The sequence below is a fragment of the Oncorhynchus gorbuscha genome, linkage group LG03 (genome assembly GCF_021184085.1).
Source record: "Oncorhynchus gorbuscha isolate QuinsamMale2020 ecotype Even-year linkage group LG03, OgorEven_v1.0, whole genome shotgun sequence".
Taxonomy (NCBI): domain Eukaryota; kingdom Metazoa; phylum Chordata; class Actinopteri; order Salmoniformes; family Salmonidae; genus Oncorhynchus; species Oncorhynchus gorbuscha.
Window position 1 is genome coordinate 81,605,965 of NC_060175.1, and position 17,064 is coordinate 81,623,028.

Sequence of the window (17,064 nt, forward strand, 5' to 3'; positions counted from 1 at the left end):
TGGAAGTGCATGAAGGTGAATAAGGTAAATGATTATCTGGTGACCTATTTCCAGCCCAAAAGGTGGCGCTCAAACGATCATTCATAGATCAAATTAGCAGAACACGTCACGAGCAGCTTGCACTCTTCACAACAACACGCTGTGCACTGTCGAATTTAAAAAATGACCGAACGCAGTGCAAAATTGAACATTCTCAAGTTTGTGAAAATTGTGTCGTTTAGCTTGTTATTAGTTATATTAGCCTTTTTCGTTGCAGCCACTGTAAGGACACTAACGTTTGATGTGAATGCAGGACTTCAACTTGCACACTGGGAGAAGACAAACAATATTGCGTCTGACATAAACCAGCACCAGAGAGAGGAGCTTCTATCGAATTTCAGAGGTGAGATCCAGACTAATTCGATCATCAAGCTGAGGTTTGTCAACCCATGCTGTGTGAATGATTAATCGCTATAATGTGCACACCAAATTTGCTCAACGCCGCCTGCTTTTTTGTACGCAGACGCAATCCGGATTCCCACCGTGTCAACCACGGAGACGCAGCTCAACACCACCGCATTGCGCGAGTTCGACGGCCTCTTGAGGAAAGGTAAACTACCGGATATCTACTGATATACTTGGTTTAGGAGCAGGTACATGTTGCATAGGCGGTTATATTATAACCGGTTACTGTAGGACACATGTTTTCACTGAGTACACTAGCCCACTGAACACAAGGCCCATTAGCCCACTGAGCACAAGGCCGGCAAATGGCGATAAGAATTCGTTTCATTTTACCGTCCAAAAGGAATGCATGGCGCTGGTCGTTTTCAATGAAACGTCACAATAAGATGGAGCATTCGATTTGCCTGCTGGGTGCATGTAGTCCCTCAGCTCCGCAGAACGCATTGACAACTGCGTGTCGTTTTCAAGGAAATATGAAATACATGTTAACTACTTGGAATGTCATCACCCCTTGAAGAACATAGTCATAACTACAAATGTATGTTTATTCCATGCAAAACAATTGCGCACATTTAGCTCTATCATCAGTTATATACAGCAAGTAACTGCATGTTTTTCATGACTAGTATGTAATTTGAGGTGTAGCCTCACCACATCTCTGAGTAGAATCCCACATTGAAGGTGTCATAACCTAGTAGTCAAACAGGGAAATGGTTCCAATCATTTTTACCCCATTTTCCCATAAGGGATTTTAGAAACATTTAAAATAAGGGCTGTGTATGCTTACCTTGGCTTGAGGTTTTGATAACCATGTACATCTCTCTCATCTCAATATATTTGGCTCTATTTACTTTCAGGTTCAAAAATGCTAAATGGAATCAATTTAGACATGTCAAAACTACAAATCTCTGTACGTTCCTGCATGTCATCTCTAGCTGATACCTTTACTAATGGGTATTATGTCAATTTAAAACTTGCACAAGACAGTTCACAGAATTGTCCATTTAAAGAAATGTAGCCTTTATTTATTACTACATTCAGCTAACATTATAAAACAATCAAATGTATTTATGAAGCCATTGTTACATCAGCAGATGTCAGAAAGTGCTTATAGACAAACCCAGCCTAAAATAGAAAGCAATGCAGATGTAGAAACATGGTGGCTTGGAAAAACTCCTTAGAAAGGTAGGAACTTAGGAAGAAACCTAGAGAGGAACCAGGCTCTGAGGGGTGGCCAGTCCTCTTCTGGCTGTGCTGGGTGGAGATTGAGAGTACATGGCCATTAAGGCCAGATTGTTCTTCAAGATGTTCAAACATTCATAGATGATCAGCAGGGTCAAATAATAATCACAGTTGTAGAGGGTGCAATAAGTCAACACCTCAGGAGTAAATGTCAGTTGGCTTTTCATAGCTGAGCATTAAGAGGTTGAGACAGCATGTGTGGTAGAGGGAGGGGGAAAGAGGGTCCAAAACAGCAGGTCTGGGACAAGGTAACATGTCTGTTGAATCGGTTAGGGTTCCATAGCCACAGGCAGAACAGTTGAAACTGGAGCAGCAGCATGACAGATATGTGTATGTGGACTAGGGCTGTTACGGTGACCATATTACCGTCACACTGGCGGTGACGAGTCATGAAGGCACTCTAATTCCACGTGACCGCTAAGTCATGGTAATTAGGCTCCCGAGTGGCGCAGCGGTCTAAGGCACTGCATCTCAGTGCAAGAAGCGTCATTACAGACCCTAGTTCGATTCCAGGCTATATCACAACTGGTCGTGATTGGGAGTCCCATAGGGCGGTGCACAATTGGCCCAGTGTCGTCCGGTTTGGCCGGGGTAGGCCGGTCATTGTAAATAAGAATGTATTTCTTAACTGACTTGCCTAGTTAAATAAAGATTAAATTAAAAAGCTCTGATGCTGCTGATGGTCATTAGTAGCCTACCAGACTTGTTAACTGCCTGGTACTCAGCACTCTATTGTCCCTCTAATCACTCTGACATCAATGCAAATATATTCAAACATCTAATCAAACAGTGCGCAACAATTCTATAGGCTATGCTGTTGCGTGAGAGAACAGAGTGATGGCCTCTATTAAAAGAAGAGGTTCCCATCCAGCGTTCTATAGGCTAGGCCTACTATATATATTTATTAATATTAAGCATATTGCTTCTCCTTACAACAGGAGTATAGCCTACCTGGCTGACATGATAATGAACCACGGGAAAAGCGTCCTCCATTTGCTATTTAAGTGCATAGATGACATGTATTTCTTCTGCTGCCCCATGTTTCGAGAGAGAATGGACCATTATCATGCACCTAAATCAAAACAAATTTCACATATATTATTTAGTATATGCAACAATAAGATTAAATCAGGAATAGTTTGATGGGTGACAATATTAGCCTTTTACCTGTGAATGATATTATCACTTGTGAATTATGCCCAGCTTAAGGCAAGAAACAGCATTTGATTAATTTTGCGACTTTCAAATCATTGTTGCCAAGCCTTTATGTCCTGAGGCAGCAAAGCATCCCCAAACCATCACACCACCACGCTTGACTGTTGGTATGAGGTTCTTACTGTGGAATGCAGTGTTTGGCTTACATCAGGCATAATGGGACGCATGTCGTCTAAAAAGTTGACTCAGAAATACTCTGAACTAACTATTACTGCTTCTACGTGAGTGCTGTGTAGCTGGAGGCTTGCCAGCTCAGTGAAGTGCTAAAATGCGCACAGGCCATATACTGTTAGGTGAAGTATTATGGTAGGGTGTTGGGGGTCGTGAAAAAAATGGATGCTATGCCCAAATGTCAACTTTGTTACAACTTTAATTTTACAGCCCCTTAGCGAAGCCTGATAAATCCATGTATGCAACTGCACGATAATATTTTAAGGGTTCCCTGCAGGAATGCCCCACCTTGAGCATCCCATTGGTTCCTTCATAACCCCCCAGGTTAGGATAATTCAGTTTACGGTTAGGAAAATAGTACGGTTAGCTAAAATGTAAAAAATCACTTTTGACCTCAATTTTGACAAGCTGTGTCCCATCTAGACATGACCCTGGCTAAACATCAGGAAGTAGCATTAGCCACCACCATGGGGGTGGGAAATGTTGTTTCATCAAGAAAGTATGCATACTTTCCCAAAGAAATTCTGCCTTCTCACTATTAAATTGAGTTAAGGAGGAAATTGATGTCTTTGCAGCCTGAATGGAGAATGTACACACAACAAAAAAACTCCACGCGGGATACTAGTAGCCTGCTGCATGCATTCCCTTAAGACCATAAGATGAAACGACTCAATATCGCCAAATGCCGGGCTTTGAGCATATAAAGTTACCAATTAGCATTTCGACACTGCTTTCTGATACTCAAGCAGTAATGCATCTGTGTTTACTTCAAATCCACTATTTTAAAAGCTTAATAGAAATGCCCTTCCAAAAAAAGATTTCAGTTTTGAAACTGCAGTAAAAGTGCAGTCGACTGTGGTATTTTGGATGCAGAATAATGCAACACTCTGAGTGCAGTTTTTTTCTTACGGGTGGTATCCTGCATTTCCTAACACTTAACAGATTTTTTTTTCGTCTGCCAGCTTTCCCGACAGTGTTTTCTTCCCACCTGGTCCAGCATGAGGTTGTGGCCAATTACAGCCACCTGTTCTGGGTGCCGGGCTCTGACCTGGCCCTCGTCCCCTACATGCTGCTGGCCCACATAGATGTGGTGCCTGCTGAGGAGAGAGACGGATGGGAGGCCCCACCATTCTCTGCAAAGGAGATAGATGGATTCATCTACGGGAGAGGGACCATCGATAACAAGCAGTCTGTCATGGTGAGACTGAGGGTTGACAGTGGGTAGATGTTTATGGAACCTGGGTGTTACAAGGACCAGTTTGTAGAGCTAAATCTATGATATATATTATCTTTGAGCTAAGAGCATTGCGTAATCAACGATGTGGTTGCTGATTTTCTCACCCAATAATACGATTTCACATGGTGAGAATTTAACCAGACAAATCTTTCACTGTAGGGAATTCTCCAGGCTCTGGAGTACCTGTTGATAAGAGGTTATTCACCGCGAAGGGGATTCTTCATTGGTTTGGGACATGATGAGGAGGTTTGTGAAGTTGGTAGAGGTATTTACAGTTGAAGTCGGGAGTTTACATACATTTAGGTTGGAGTCATTAAAACTCGTTTTTCAACCACTCCACAAATGTCTTGTTAACAAACTATAATTTTGGAAAGTCGGTTAGGACATCTACTTTGTACATGACACAAGTAATTTTTCCGACAATTGTTTGCCGACAGATTATTTCACTTATAACTCACTGTATCACAATTCCAGTGGGTCAGAAGTTTACATACACTAAGTTGACTGTGCCTTTAAACAGCTTGGAAAAATCTAGAAAATGATCATAGGCTAATTGACATCATTTGAGTCAATTGGAGGTGTACCTGTGGATGAATTTCAAGGCCTACCTTCAAACTCGGTGCCTCTTTGCTTGACATCATAGGGAAATCAGCCAAGACTTCAGAAAAAAAGTCTGGTTCATCCTTGGGAGTAATTTCCAAATGCCTGAAGGTACCATGTTCATCTGTACAAACAATAGTACGTAAGTATAAACACCATGGGACCACGCAGCCGTCATACCGCTCAGGAAGGAGACGCGTTCTGTCTACTTGAGATGAACGTACTTTGTTGCGAAATGTGAAAGTCAATCCCAGAACAACAGCAAAGGACCTTGTGAAGATGCAGGAGGAAACGGTTACAAAAGTATCTATATCCACAGTAAAACAAGAACTATATCGACGCAACCTGAAAGGCCACGCAGCAAGGAAGAAGCCACTGCTCCAAAACCGCCATAAAAAAGCCAGACTACGGTTTGCAACTGCACATGGGGAAAAAGATTGTACTTTTTGGAGAAATGTCCTCTGGTCCGATGAAACAAAAATATAACTGGCCATAATGAACATCATTATGATTGGATTAAAAGGGGGAGGCTTGCAAGCCGAAGAACACCATCCCAACCATGAAGCACGGGGTGGCAGCATCATGTTGTGGGGGTGCTTTGCTGCAGGAGGGACTGGTGCACTTCACAAAATAGATGGCATCACGAGGGAAGGAAAATTATGTCGACGTCTTGATGTTGCTTCAATATAACAGTCAGTTAAACCTTGGTCGCAAATGGGTCTTCGAAATGGACAATGACCCCAAGCATACTTCCAAAGTTGTGTCAAAATGGCTTAAGGACAACAAAGTCAAGGTATTGGAGTAGCCATCACAAAGCCCTGACCTCAATCCTATTGAAAATTTGTGGGCAGAACTGAAAAAGCGTGTTCAAGCAAGGAGGCCTACAAACCTGACTCAGTTATACCAGCTCTGTTAGGAGGAATGGGCCAAAATTCACCCAATTTATTGAGGGAAGCTTATGGAAGGCTACCCAAAATGTTTGACCCAAGTTAAACTATTTAAATGAAGTGCAACCAAATACTGAGTGTATGTAAACTTCTGATCCACCGGGAATGTGATGAAAGAAATAACAGCTGAAATAAATCATTCTCTCTACTATTATTCTGATATTTCACATTCTTAAAATAAAGTGGTAATCCTAACTGACCTAAAACAGGGAATATTTACTTGGATTAAATGTCAGGAATTGTGAAAAACCGAGTTTAAATGTATTTGGCTAAGGTGTATGTGAATTTCCGACTTCAACTGTATTTCACTAACTGAAAAGGAACAGAAATCATTAACAGGATTTTGTCGGTCTACTGTAGGTGAGTGGCTTCCAGGGGGCAATGAACATAGTGAGGGTGCTGAAGAAGAAAGGGGTACAGCTGGCGTTTGTACTGGATGAGGGTCTGGCTGTGCTGGATGGAGTCATCAGTGGTCTGCAGGGGCCTGCTGCTCTGTAAGCATTCATTCACTCTTGTCTCATATTTAGTGTCTTTCTAAGTGATTATAACCACAGGCCCAATGTAGCCATTTTTTAAAATCTCAATATGAACTCATTTCTGGGTAATAATTAAGTACCATTATAATAGTTTTCCATTAAAAATGTCAAATCCAAATAGATTTTTAGCAAAAAATAATTTAGTTAGTACTGTCTAGGAGTGGTCTGAGTGAGGGGTGTAATTGGAAGGGCCTAATGGGAGGGATTAGTAACCTGAAAAAACTATCTGTTATTGGCAGAGAGGTTTGGAACTCTCTCTTTATTGGTCTATTAACCTATACTGCCTGGTGATGTCAACAGGCAAGCCAAAACTCCACCCATGCAAAAATGGCTGACTACAAGGTCCTGCGTAAAATATATTTTCAACAAGAAACTCACATATTAGCTTGGTTTCTATCCAATTGGTGACAGATCTTCATGCGACTATTTAAAAATGTGAGTACGACAATATGCACATTTTCCCACCAGAGATGTTTCCATCAACTGGACTTATTGTGGATAAAAGGCTGTGTGAGAACAACTTTCGCGGTTAAATTCCCAAATAAAAATAAACAAGTTAAATGGGTCTCTGTCGCATTTTCAACTACTGATAGTTTCGTCACCAAAATTGTTGTGTTTATAATAGCAAATGTGACCACTCTAGCCATCCAGAAACGGCTCTCCTAGTGGCCATGGGACTTTAATGCAGGCAAACTTAAATCTGTTTCACCTAATTTCTACCAGCATGTTACATGTGCAACCATAGGGGGGGGGAAATTCTAGGCCACTTTTACTCCACACAAAGAGATGCATACAAAGCTCTCCCTCACCCTCCATTTGGAAAACCCGACCATAATTCTATATTCCTGATTCCTGCTAACAAGCAAGAATTCAAGCAGGACGTACCAATGACTCACTCAATTAGGAAGTGGTCAGATGATGTGAATGCTATGCTACAGGACTGTTTTGCTAGCATAGACTGGAATATGTTCTGAGATTCACCCAATGGCATTGAGGAGTATACCACTTCAGTCACAGGCTTAATTGCATCGACTACAACGTCCATACAGTGACCATACATACATATTCCAACCAGAAGCCATGGATTACAGGCAACATATAGAGCTGCCGCTTTCAAGGAGCGGGACACTAATCCGGATGCTTATAAGAAATCTCGCTATGCCCTCAGATGAACCATCAAATAGGCGAAGTGTCAATACAGGACTAAGACGTAATCCTACTATACCGGCTTTGACGCTCTACGGATGTGGCCAGGCTTGCAAACTATTAGACTACAAAGGGAAAACCAGCCGCGAGCTGCCCAGTGACACCAGCGTACCAGATGGGCTAAATGCCTTTTTATGCTTGCTTCGAGGCCAGCAACACTGAGGCATGCATGAGAGCACCAGCTGTTCCGGACGACTGTGTGATCCCTGTGTGACCTTTAAACAGGTCAACATTCACAAGGCCAGAAGAATTACCAGGACGTGTACTCAGGGCATGTGCCGGACCAACTGGCAAGTGACATTTTCAACCTCTCCCTGATGAAGTCTGTAATACCTACATGTTTCTAGCAGACCGCCATAGTCCCTGTGCCCAAGAAAGCAAAGGTTGCCTGCCTAAATGACTACTGCTCCGTAGCACTCATGTCGGGCAGTCATGAAGTGCTTTTTTTATTTTTTAAAACCTTTTTATTTAACTAGGCAAGTCATACCACCCGGTATGACAACTGCTCGGCATCTGACCGCACGGCTCTACAGAGTGTAGTGTGTACGGCCCATTACATCACCGGGGCCAAGCTTCCTGTCATCCAGGACCTATAGAGGAAGACCCTAAAAATTCTCAGTCTCCAGTCACCCAAGTCATAGACTGTTCTCTCTGCTACTGCACGGCAAGCGGTATTGGAGCGCCAAGTCTGGGTCCAAAATGCTCCTCAACAGCTTCTGCCCCCAAGCCATAGGACTGCTGAACGATTAATCAAATGGCCACCCAGACTGTTTGCATTGATCCCCCCCCCCCCCTTGCTGTTTATTATCTATGCATAGTCACGTTACCCCTACCTACATGTACACATTGCCTCGACCAACTTGTGCCCCTACACATTGACTCGGTACCGGTACCCCCTGTATATAGCCTCGTTATTGTTACTTTGTGTTCCTTTTTCAAATGCTTGTACAGTTGAATTCGGAAGTTTACATACACCTTGGCCAAATATTTTTAAACTCAGTTTTTCACAATTCCTGACATTTAATCCAAGTAAAATGTCCCTGTCTTAGGTCAGTTAGGATCACCACTTTATTTTAAGAATGTGAAATGTCAGAATAAAAGCAGTGATTTATTTCAGCTTTAATGACATTCTTCAGTGAGTCAGAAGTTTACATACACTCAATTAGTATTTGGTAGCATTGCCTTTAAATTGTTTGACTTGGGTCAAACGTTTCAGGTAGCCTTCCACAAGCTTCCCACAATAAGTTGGGTGAATTTTAGGTCATTCCTCCCGACAGAGCTGGTGTAACTGAGTCAGGTTTTTAGGCCTCCTTGCTCGCACACGCTTTTTCAGTTTTGCTGACAAATTTTCAATGGGATTGAGGTCAGGGCTTTGTGATGGCCACTCCAATACCTGGACTTTGTTGTCCTTAAGCAATTTTGCCACAACTTTGGAAGTATGCCTGGGGTTATTGCCCATTTGGAAGACCCACTTGCGACCAAGCTTTAACTTCCTGACTTGATGTCTTAAGATGTTGCGTCAATATATCCACATAATTTTCCTTCTCTCATGATGCCATCTATTTTGTGAAGTGCACCAGTCCCTCCTGCAGCAAAGCACGCCCACAACATGATGCTGCCACCCCCGTGCTTCACGGTTGGGATGGTGTTCTTTGGCTTGCAAGCCTCCCACTTTTTCCTCCAAACATGACGATGGCCAAACAGTTCTATTATTGTTTCATCAGACCAGAGGACATTTCTCCAAAAAGTATGATATTTTTCCCCACGTGCAGTTGCAAACCGTAGTCTCGCCTTTTTATGGCGATTTTGGAGCGGTGGCTTCTTCCTTGCTGAGCAGCCTTTCAGGTTATGTCTATAGGACTCGTTTTACTGTGGATATAGATACTTTTGTACCTGTTTCCTCCAGCATCTTCACAAGGTCCTTCGCTGTTCTGGGGTTGATTTGCACTTTTCGAACCAAAGTAAATTCATATCTAGGAGACAGAACGTGTCTTCTTCCTGAGCGGTATGACTGCGGTATGACACCCATGGTGTTTAAACTTGCGTACTATTGTTTGTACAGATGAACGTGGTACCTTCAGGCATTTAGACATTGCTCCCAAGGATGAACCAGACTTGTTTTCTGAGGTCTTGGCTGATTTCTTTTGATTTTCCAATGATGTCAAGCAAAGAGGCACTGAGATTGAAGGTAGGCCTTACACTAAAGTTGACTAACTTTATTTCATGTAAACTACTGACCCACTGGAATTGTGATACAGTGAAATAATATATTTGTAAACCATTGTTGGAAAATTACTTGTGTCATGTACAAAGTAGATGTCTTAACCGACTTGTCAAAACTGTAGTTTTATGGAGTGGTTGGAAAAACTAGTTTTAGTGACTCCAACCTAAGTGTATGTGAACTTCCGACTTCAACTGTAAGTAAGCATTTCACTGTAACAAATAATGTGACAAATATTAGATTTTTATTTGATTTGCATGTGTGTGTATATGTCAGGATTGGGATCAGTGAGAAGGGGCTAGCTACGGTGAAGCTGAGCGTTTCCAAGGCCCCGGGTCACTCCTCCATGCCTCCCAGAGAGAGCAGCATAGGCATCCTGGCAGGAGCAGTCAAAAGGTAAGAGGGGATTAGTGAATCATCACAGGTATTGCTGGGAATTGTCAGGGACCTCCAGATACATTTTCACAATACATAGCTGCCGAGGTTGGCTTGCTATTCAAAAGAAGATGGAGAACAAGCTATAGAATGAAAAATACCACTGTTTTGGTGAAAACTACAGCCCACTAGCGCTACCTAGATTTGTATTTTTCTAAATTTGTACAAATTGTTCCTTGGGGTCAAAGTATCGGTTTTATAATATGGTGATATATAACTATTGATTTATTTTTGTATATATATATTTTATTCCATTACTAATCACAGGCTAGATGGGTCTATTGTGTGTAGCCATTGCTTAACAACTACAGGTACTGTGCAATCAAAGGGAATTCCATTTTCCTTGCATGGTCAGCCATGAACATACACGGAGTATACAAAACAGTTAAGAACTGCTCTTTCCATGACATAGACTGACCAGGCAAATCCAGGTTAAACCTTTTATCCCTTATTGATATCATGTTAAAGAAATATTTAAGTCCCTTTGAACGGGTTATGGTAGTAGGTGCCATGTGCATCGGTTTGTGTCAATAACTGTTCGGTTTTTCACACTCAACAATTTCCTGTATGTATCAAGAATGGTCCACCAGCCAACTTCACACAACTCTATATACTCAGTATAAAGAGCATGAGACATTTTACAGGGTCCAAGTTCCCTCTTAGGACCTTTTCAGTTAATAATATTAGGAAACTCAGTAAAGGGAGGAATCTTTGTGAACCTAAGCCCACATTCTCTAAGTCTAAGCACACGTGATCTGTTTCGTCAGATTGGAGGATAACCCAATGCCTAGGTTGTTTGGTGAAGGCCCTGAACGTGGGACCTTTGAACACCTGGCTCACAAGGTAATGCTGTGTTTCTAGCCTCAGACATCCCATAAGTGCTATAGAGTGTTAAAGGGAAAGTTCCATCAAATTACAACATCTATTTGTCAGTAAAAATGTTTTTATCACTTTCTTTCTCACAGTTTAGGCTCCCACTCAAATTTGTCATGTCGAATATGTGGCTGTTCTCCCCACTCCTTGGAAGGTAATTTTCCACTCTGAATTTCACTGGCTTGTTCCATCTTTGATTATTTGAATTACATGCAGATTTATACTCCTATAAAATAAACATACCTCATGTTGTGGGAATTTATGGTGTTGATTTAATTATGAAACCTAATTAACAGCTTTTATTTGCGCTACAGAGTAATGGAAAGAAGACCTGATACAAATGCTTTTGTGAGAACCACAACTGCAATCACTATGTTCAACTCAGGAGTTAAGGTACAATATCTAGTCATGATAAATTACATATCGTGCATAAAGTTGTCTGCTAAATGCCCGCACTAGTATAAATCACTTTTCTGAGCTGAAAGACAATGGCCAGAAACCACAAGTGTCTGTCCAGATAATGAAAAGGCACCTGCAGTTACATGTCATTTTCGGCGTGTATGATCATGAGCTAAGTCATTGTAGCCTATCATTTCCCCTGTGAGAACCCTGAACACTGACTGGCTTTGCTTTTCTGTACCACAGCCAAAGCCTGTCAGCAGCCTACCAGAGGTTGCATCGTTTCCATTCCAAATATAGAAAAATGCATATCAGCTATCTCTCAATAGTTATCCGTATTACCGGAGCTTCATCATATTCTTTTCTATTTCTATGGTGGATTTGCGTCCAGTGGTTTCCATCTGCTTTCCGTAAATCAGTGCTTATGACAAATCCAGTTCCAGAACCAGCCATAGAGCCAGCTAGCTAATCTTTTGAATAGTCTGTAGTAAAAAAACAAATGGCAACAACGGATAACATTAACTAGCTAGATAAGGTTAGCATGCTAACTGTACTGCTGTCGGTGTCCTGTTGGTTGATGTTTATCAAGTCCAAGTGGAAATTCCCACACCCAATTCGTGAATATGTATAAGTAGCCTTTGTCATACTTTAGTTGTGGAACCTAAATGTGTATTACATCTGTAGGACAGGAAATTACATTGAAATAGTGGTGGCAACTTCCTCTGGGGAGTCCTTTTTAATGACATACATTTATTTTCTTTCTTCACAGGTTAACATTCTTCCTTCCCAAGCCGAGGCCTATGTGAATCTGCGAATACATTCCGCACAGTCACTACAAGAGGTGGGGATTAGTATTTACTGCAAGCTCTGTCTAAAGCCAGGTTCCCCAACTGGTGACCCACGGACCAAATTGGCCCATGGGTGATTTTTATTTGGCACCCCAAGTTTTTTGAGCAATAAATATTTTAAATTATTGTTTTAGTCAAATATTATATATGTTTGCGGGCAATTTGTAGTCTACAAATGATTTGTAATTATGTTCCTGACCATCTGCTCAAGGAAAATTGTCCCACGGCTGAATTTATTTGGTGATCCCTGGTCTAATGAATGGTGCTGCGACATTGCAAATCTACTGCTATCTATATGGTTCAACCACATGCTATATTAAAAACTCATGTTACTTCTCTATTATATTAGCTAGAATCATATGGCCCTCTCACAAAAGTAAAACATTGAAAATGTATTTAATTTAGTCATGCTGGCAACTTTGAAGTACAGTTGAAGAAAACTGTTCAGTTTTCACAATGATAGTGTATTTGTCCTCCCTTCAGGTTTTGGAGTTGATCCAGTCCACCGTGGGAGATGAGAGGGTTAAGATGGAGCTAGTGGATGGCTTTGACCCGTTGCCTGTCAGCTCCTACGATGAAACATCCTTTGGGTTCCAGATCATCAAGAAGACTGTGCTGGACCAGTTCCCACAAGTTACTGTTGCCCCTGGTAAGAAATGGGGGGTACGTGGAGAGGGAATGGTATTAGGTTGGTTTGCCCACCATGATGTTGAAAATGTTTTCTGCTAATGAAATGGGTTGTTCAGGCAATGTTTTAGCATTTTTATGTCGAGACCTACTATCATATTCCAATGTGCAGGTATCTGCATCGGAAACACAGACAGCCGTCACTACACTGACCTGGCCAAGGACATCTATCGCTTTGCTCCTACATGGTTCAGACCAGGGGACGCCCAGAGGTAGGACACACACTGTAACAAGAACTGTGAGCCATAACACCCACAAGGAAATATTCTGTGTAGAAGAGCTCTCTCCAGCTCTAATCAAATCACATTTTATTGGTCACATACACATATTTAGCGGGTGTAGCGAAATGCTTGTGTTCAAATCAAAATGTATTCAGCTCCAATAGTGCAGTAGTATCTAACAACGATCCACAACAATACACATACATCTAAAAGAATGGAATTAAGAAATATATAAATATTAGATCGAGCAATGTCAGAATTGACTAAAATACAGTAGAATAGAATAGTGTACACATGAAATGAGTAAAGCAGTATTTAAACATTATTAAAGTGACTAGTGTTCCATTTATTCAAGTGGCCAGTGATTCCAAGTCTGTTTCTAGGGCAGCAGCCTTTAAGGTGCAGGGTTTGCGTAACCGGGTCGAAGCTGGCTAATGATGGCTATTTAAGTCTGTTTTAGTCTGTTTTTTTGTCTCTCAGTCCCAGCTTTGATGCACCTGTACTGACCTTGCCTTCTGGATGATAGCGGGATGAACAGGCAGTGGCTCGGGTGGTTGATGTCCTTGATTTTTATTTTGCTTTCCTGTGACATCAGGTGCTGTAGGTGTCCTGGAGGGCAGGTAGTTTGCCCTCTATGATGTGTTGGGCAGACTGCACCACCCTCTGGAGAGCCCTGCAGTTGTGGGTGGTGCAGTTGCTGTACCCGGAGGTGATATAGCCTGACGGGATGCTCTCAATTGTGCATCTGTAAAAGTTAAGGGCCAAGCCAAATTTCTTCAGCTTCCTGAGGTTGAAGAGGCGTTGTTGCGCCTTATTCACCACACTGTCTGTGTGGGTGGATCATTTCAGTTTGTCAGTGACGTGTACACCGAGGAACTTCCCCACTGCGGTCCCGTCTGTGGATAGGGGCATGCTCCCTCTGCTGTTCCCTGAAGCCCCCAATCGGCTTCTTTTGTTTTGTTGACGTTGAGTGAGAGGTTATTTTCCTGGCACCACTCTCCCAGGGCCCTCACCTCCCTGTGGGCTGTCTCAGCATTGTTGGTAATCAGGCCTACTACTGTTGTTTCGTCTGCAAACTTGATGATTGAGTTGGAGGTATGAGTGGCTATGCAGTCATGGGTGAACAGAGACTACAGGAGGGGGCTGAGCAAGCACCCTTGTTGGTGCCCTTGTGTTGAGGATCAGCATAGTAGAGGTGTTGTTTCCTACCTTCACCACCTGGGGGGCAGCCCGTCAGGAAGTCCAGGACCCAGTTGCACCGGGCGGGGTTCAGACCCAGGGCCTCGAGCTTAATGATGAGCGTGGAGGGTACTATGGTGTTGAATGCTGAGCTATAGTCAATGAACAGCATTCTTACATGGGGATTACTCTTGTCCAGATGAGATAGGGCAGTGTGATGGCGATTTCATCGCCTGTGGATCTATTGTGGCATTAAGCAAATTGAAGTGAGTCTAGGGTGTCAGGTAAGGTAGCGGTGATATGATCCTTAACTAACCTCTCAAAGCACTTCATGATGACAGAAGTGATTGCTATGGCACAATAGTCATTTAGTTCAATTACCTTTTTACTTTCTTGGGTACAGAAACAATGGTGGACATCTTGAAGCAAGTGGGGACAGCAGACGGATAGGGAGAGATTGGATATGTCTGTAAACACTCCAGCCAGCTGGTCTGCGCATCCTCTGAGGATGCTGCTAGGGATGCCGTCTTGCTCTGCATCCTTGCGAGGGTTAACACGCATAAATGTCTTATTCACATCTGCCACGGAGAAGGAGAGCACACAGTCCTTGGTAGCGGGCCGCGTCGGTGGCACTGTGTTGTCCTCAAAGCGGGGGAAGAAGGTGTTTAGTTTGTCCAGAAGCAAGGTTTTGAATGTAGTCATAATGATCTAGTCATAAGATTGTTTGAACACAAGGCCCTGTTCTTTTGTTGATCATGAGACTAATACTCCAGTCTTATGATCTAGCCATGTGCCACGGTTGAACCATAAAATGTAAATCAGCCCTATACACACAGTGTGCCGACAAGGGTGGTTAAACAATGCTCTGTACTGCATTCGACAAACGAGAACACCTCAACTTAATGTAGTTTGGCCACTATCTTTCTATCTTTTCCCTCTGCATTTTCAGGTTCCATGGTATTAACGAGAGGATTTCTAAGAAGAACTACGAGGAACTGGTGGTCTTTTACTTCAATCTAATCCAGAACTGTGACATCAAGGACCTCCCTTCTCCTCACAGTGCTGGTCATGAGCTCTAAAGTTGTAGGTCATGAGCTCTAAAGTTGTAGGGCATTATGGGTACTGTGGGCGGTGGTTGTGCTTTAGTGGTTCACTTATCCATTGCTGCAAGTGTATGCCACTCCGGCTGTGTGTACACAGGCAGCCCAATTCTAATATCTGTTTAACTAATTGGTCTTTTGACAATCAGATCTGAAAAGTGTTGATGTGATTAGTCAAAAGACCAATTAGAATCTCAGAATTGGGCTGCCTGTGTAAATGCAGCCTCTTACATTCATAATCCAGATTACACTTTTATATTCTGTTTACCCTGTCAGGTTTGGTCCCTCCAATATTTTGGAAGAAGCACAGTTGTCTCGTGGTGATAAGCAACAAACCATGTGCACACTAGGATCAATGCTATAGTTTGAATGAAGACAATCGGATTGTATTATCAATGAGTACAGCAATTCAATGTTGCAAAGTCTTACGAGGAACAGAAATAATACAACAGAGAATTTGATCTGGGTTACATTTTTAAAAAGAAAATACCCCCCCCCCCACCTGGTGACAGTATTGCATTAGAGATATGGAGTTAGATGTTGGTATGGCCATAGAAAAGCCGTTTTGATTGGTACAACATCAATTTGATATGTTACTTTTATTTTGTTACTGGTCATTGGCAACATGAAGCTTGAAGTAGGTGATTGATGAAGTGTATGCAGCATGCATGTGAGAGCGATCATCTGATATTTGCTGGCCAAATTTCCTCCCTGTGGAATGGCACCTGTAAATTAATATTAAATTAAAGATATTATGTAAAACAATTAATGCACATTAATGGTATGAAGATTGAAATCGCAAGCTTTTAAAAGGAGAATTTTGCATGCTATTTTACTTGCTGATTTCTGAGGTATTTGAGAGCATTTTTTAATTGTGAATATTAAACACACAGGTTAATTGAGATGCAATACTTAATCCTCTGTTTCAGATGATAACTGTGAAAGTATCTATTTTTCTTGAAATACTGCTGCCTAGTGTCGGAGGTTCTGTGCTAATGACGCTAAAGATTTCATTGATGTGGGGGTGTAGTGAACATAATGGATAATAAACTAAATGCACTGTGGTGACGGCCATCTTTGTTTCCAGTTGGTGTGTCCAAACAATGTAGTCAGACATGATTTTAAGTGTTCAGACAGTCCTTGCTATCTGGGATCCTTGGGACATCTCTACCCAACTGAAGTTGACATTCAAAATGGTTAGGGTAGGGGTTGCAGCGTTTCTGAAACTCTGTCCTCGGGGTCCCAAGGGAAGCATGTTTTGGTTATTGCTCTAACACTACACAACTTATTCAAATGGTCAATGCTTGGTGATTATTTTAATCATTTGTGTAGTGCTAGGGCAAAAAATAAAACGTGTACCCCTTGGGGTCTTGAGGACTGAGTTTGGGAAACCCTGGGGTGGTGATGTCCCAAGGAATCCCGGTTAGCGAACCGTGTTCAGACAGGTCTAGATCCATGCCACATTAACAAGTAGCCTCACAATATTGTTTTCTTATTTACCTA

At 42.1% G+C, this 17,064-nt stretch overlaps 1 protein-coding gene across 2 annotated transcripts; it reads left to right on the top strand.

Moving 5' to 3' along the window:
- The first annotated feature begins 74 nt into the window (after positions 1–74).
- On the top strand, positions 75–16,625 carry LOC124032032 (N-fatty-acyl-amino acid synthase/hydrolase PM20D1.2-like). Of its 2 annotated transcripts, XR_006838198.1 has the most exons (14): positions 75–382; positions 503–589; positions 4,035–4,270; positions 4,469–4,555; positions 6,217–6,350; positions 10,096–10,215; positions 11,022–11,097; positions 11,220–11,281; positions 11,442–11,520; positions 12,296–12,367; positions 12,858–13,023; positions 13,174–13,273; positions 15,411–15,647; positions 15,771–16,625. XR_006838198.1 is itself a non-coding variant. In XM_046343999.1 (13 exons), exons 1-13 carry the CDS (start codon positions 163–165, stop codon positions 15,538–15,540), a joined length of 1,569 nt encoding a protein of 522 aa, XP_046199955.1. In that variant the 5' UTR covers positions 75–162; the 3' UTR covers positions 15,541–16,625. The 2 variants fall into 2 exon arrangements, 1 of the variants encoding a protein (XP_046199955.1); XM_046343999.1 differs by having other exon boundaries at positions 15,411–16,625.
- The last annotated feature ends 439 nt before the right edge of the window (positions 16,626–17,064 follow it).

Coding starts and splice junctions, on each gene's coding strand:
- LOC124032032 (XM_046343999.1), top strand. CDS start 163: ATGACCGAACGCAGTGCAAAATTGAACATTCTCAAGTTTGTGAAAATT. Junction 383..502: donor GCTTCTATCGAATTTCAGAG/GTGAGATCCAGA, acceptor TTTTGTACGCAG/ACGCAATCCGGATTCCCACC. Junction 11,521..12,295: donor TGTTCAACTCAGGAGTTAAG/GTACAATATCTA, acceptor CTTTCTTCACAG/GTTAACATTCTTCCTTCCCA.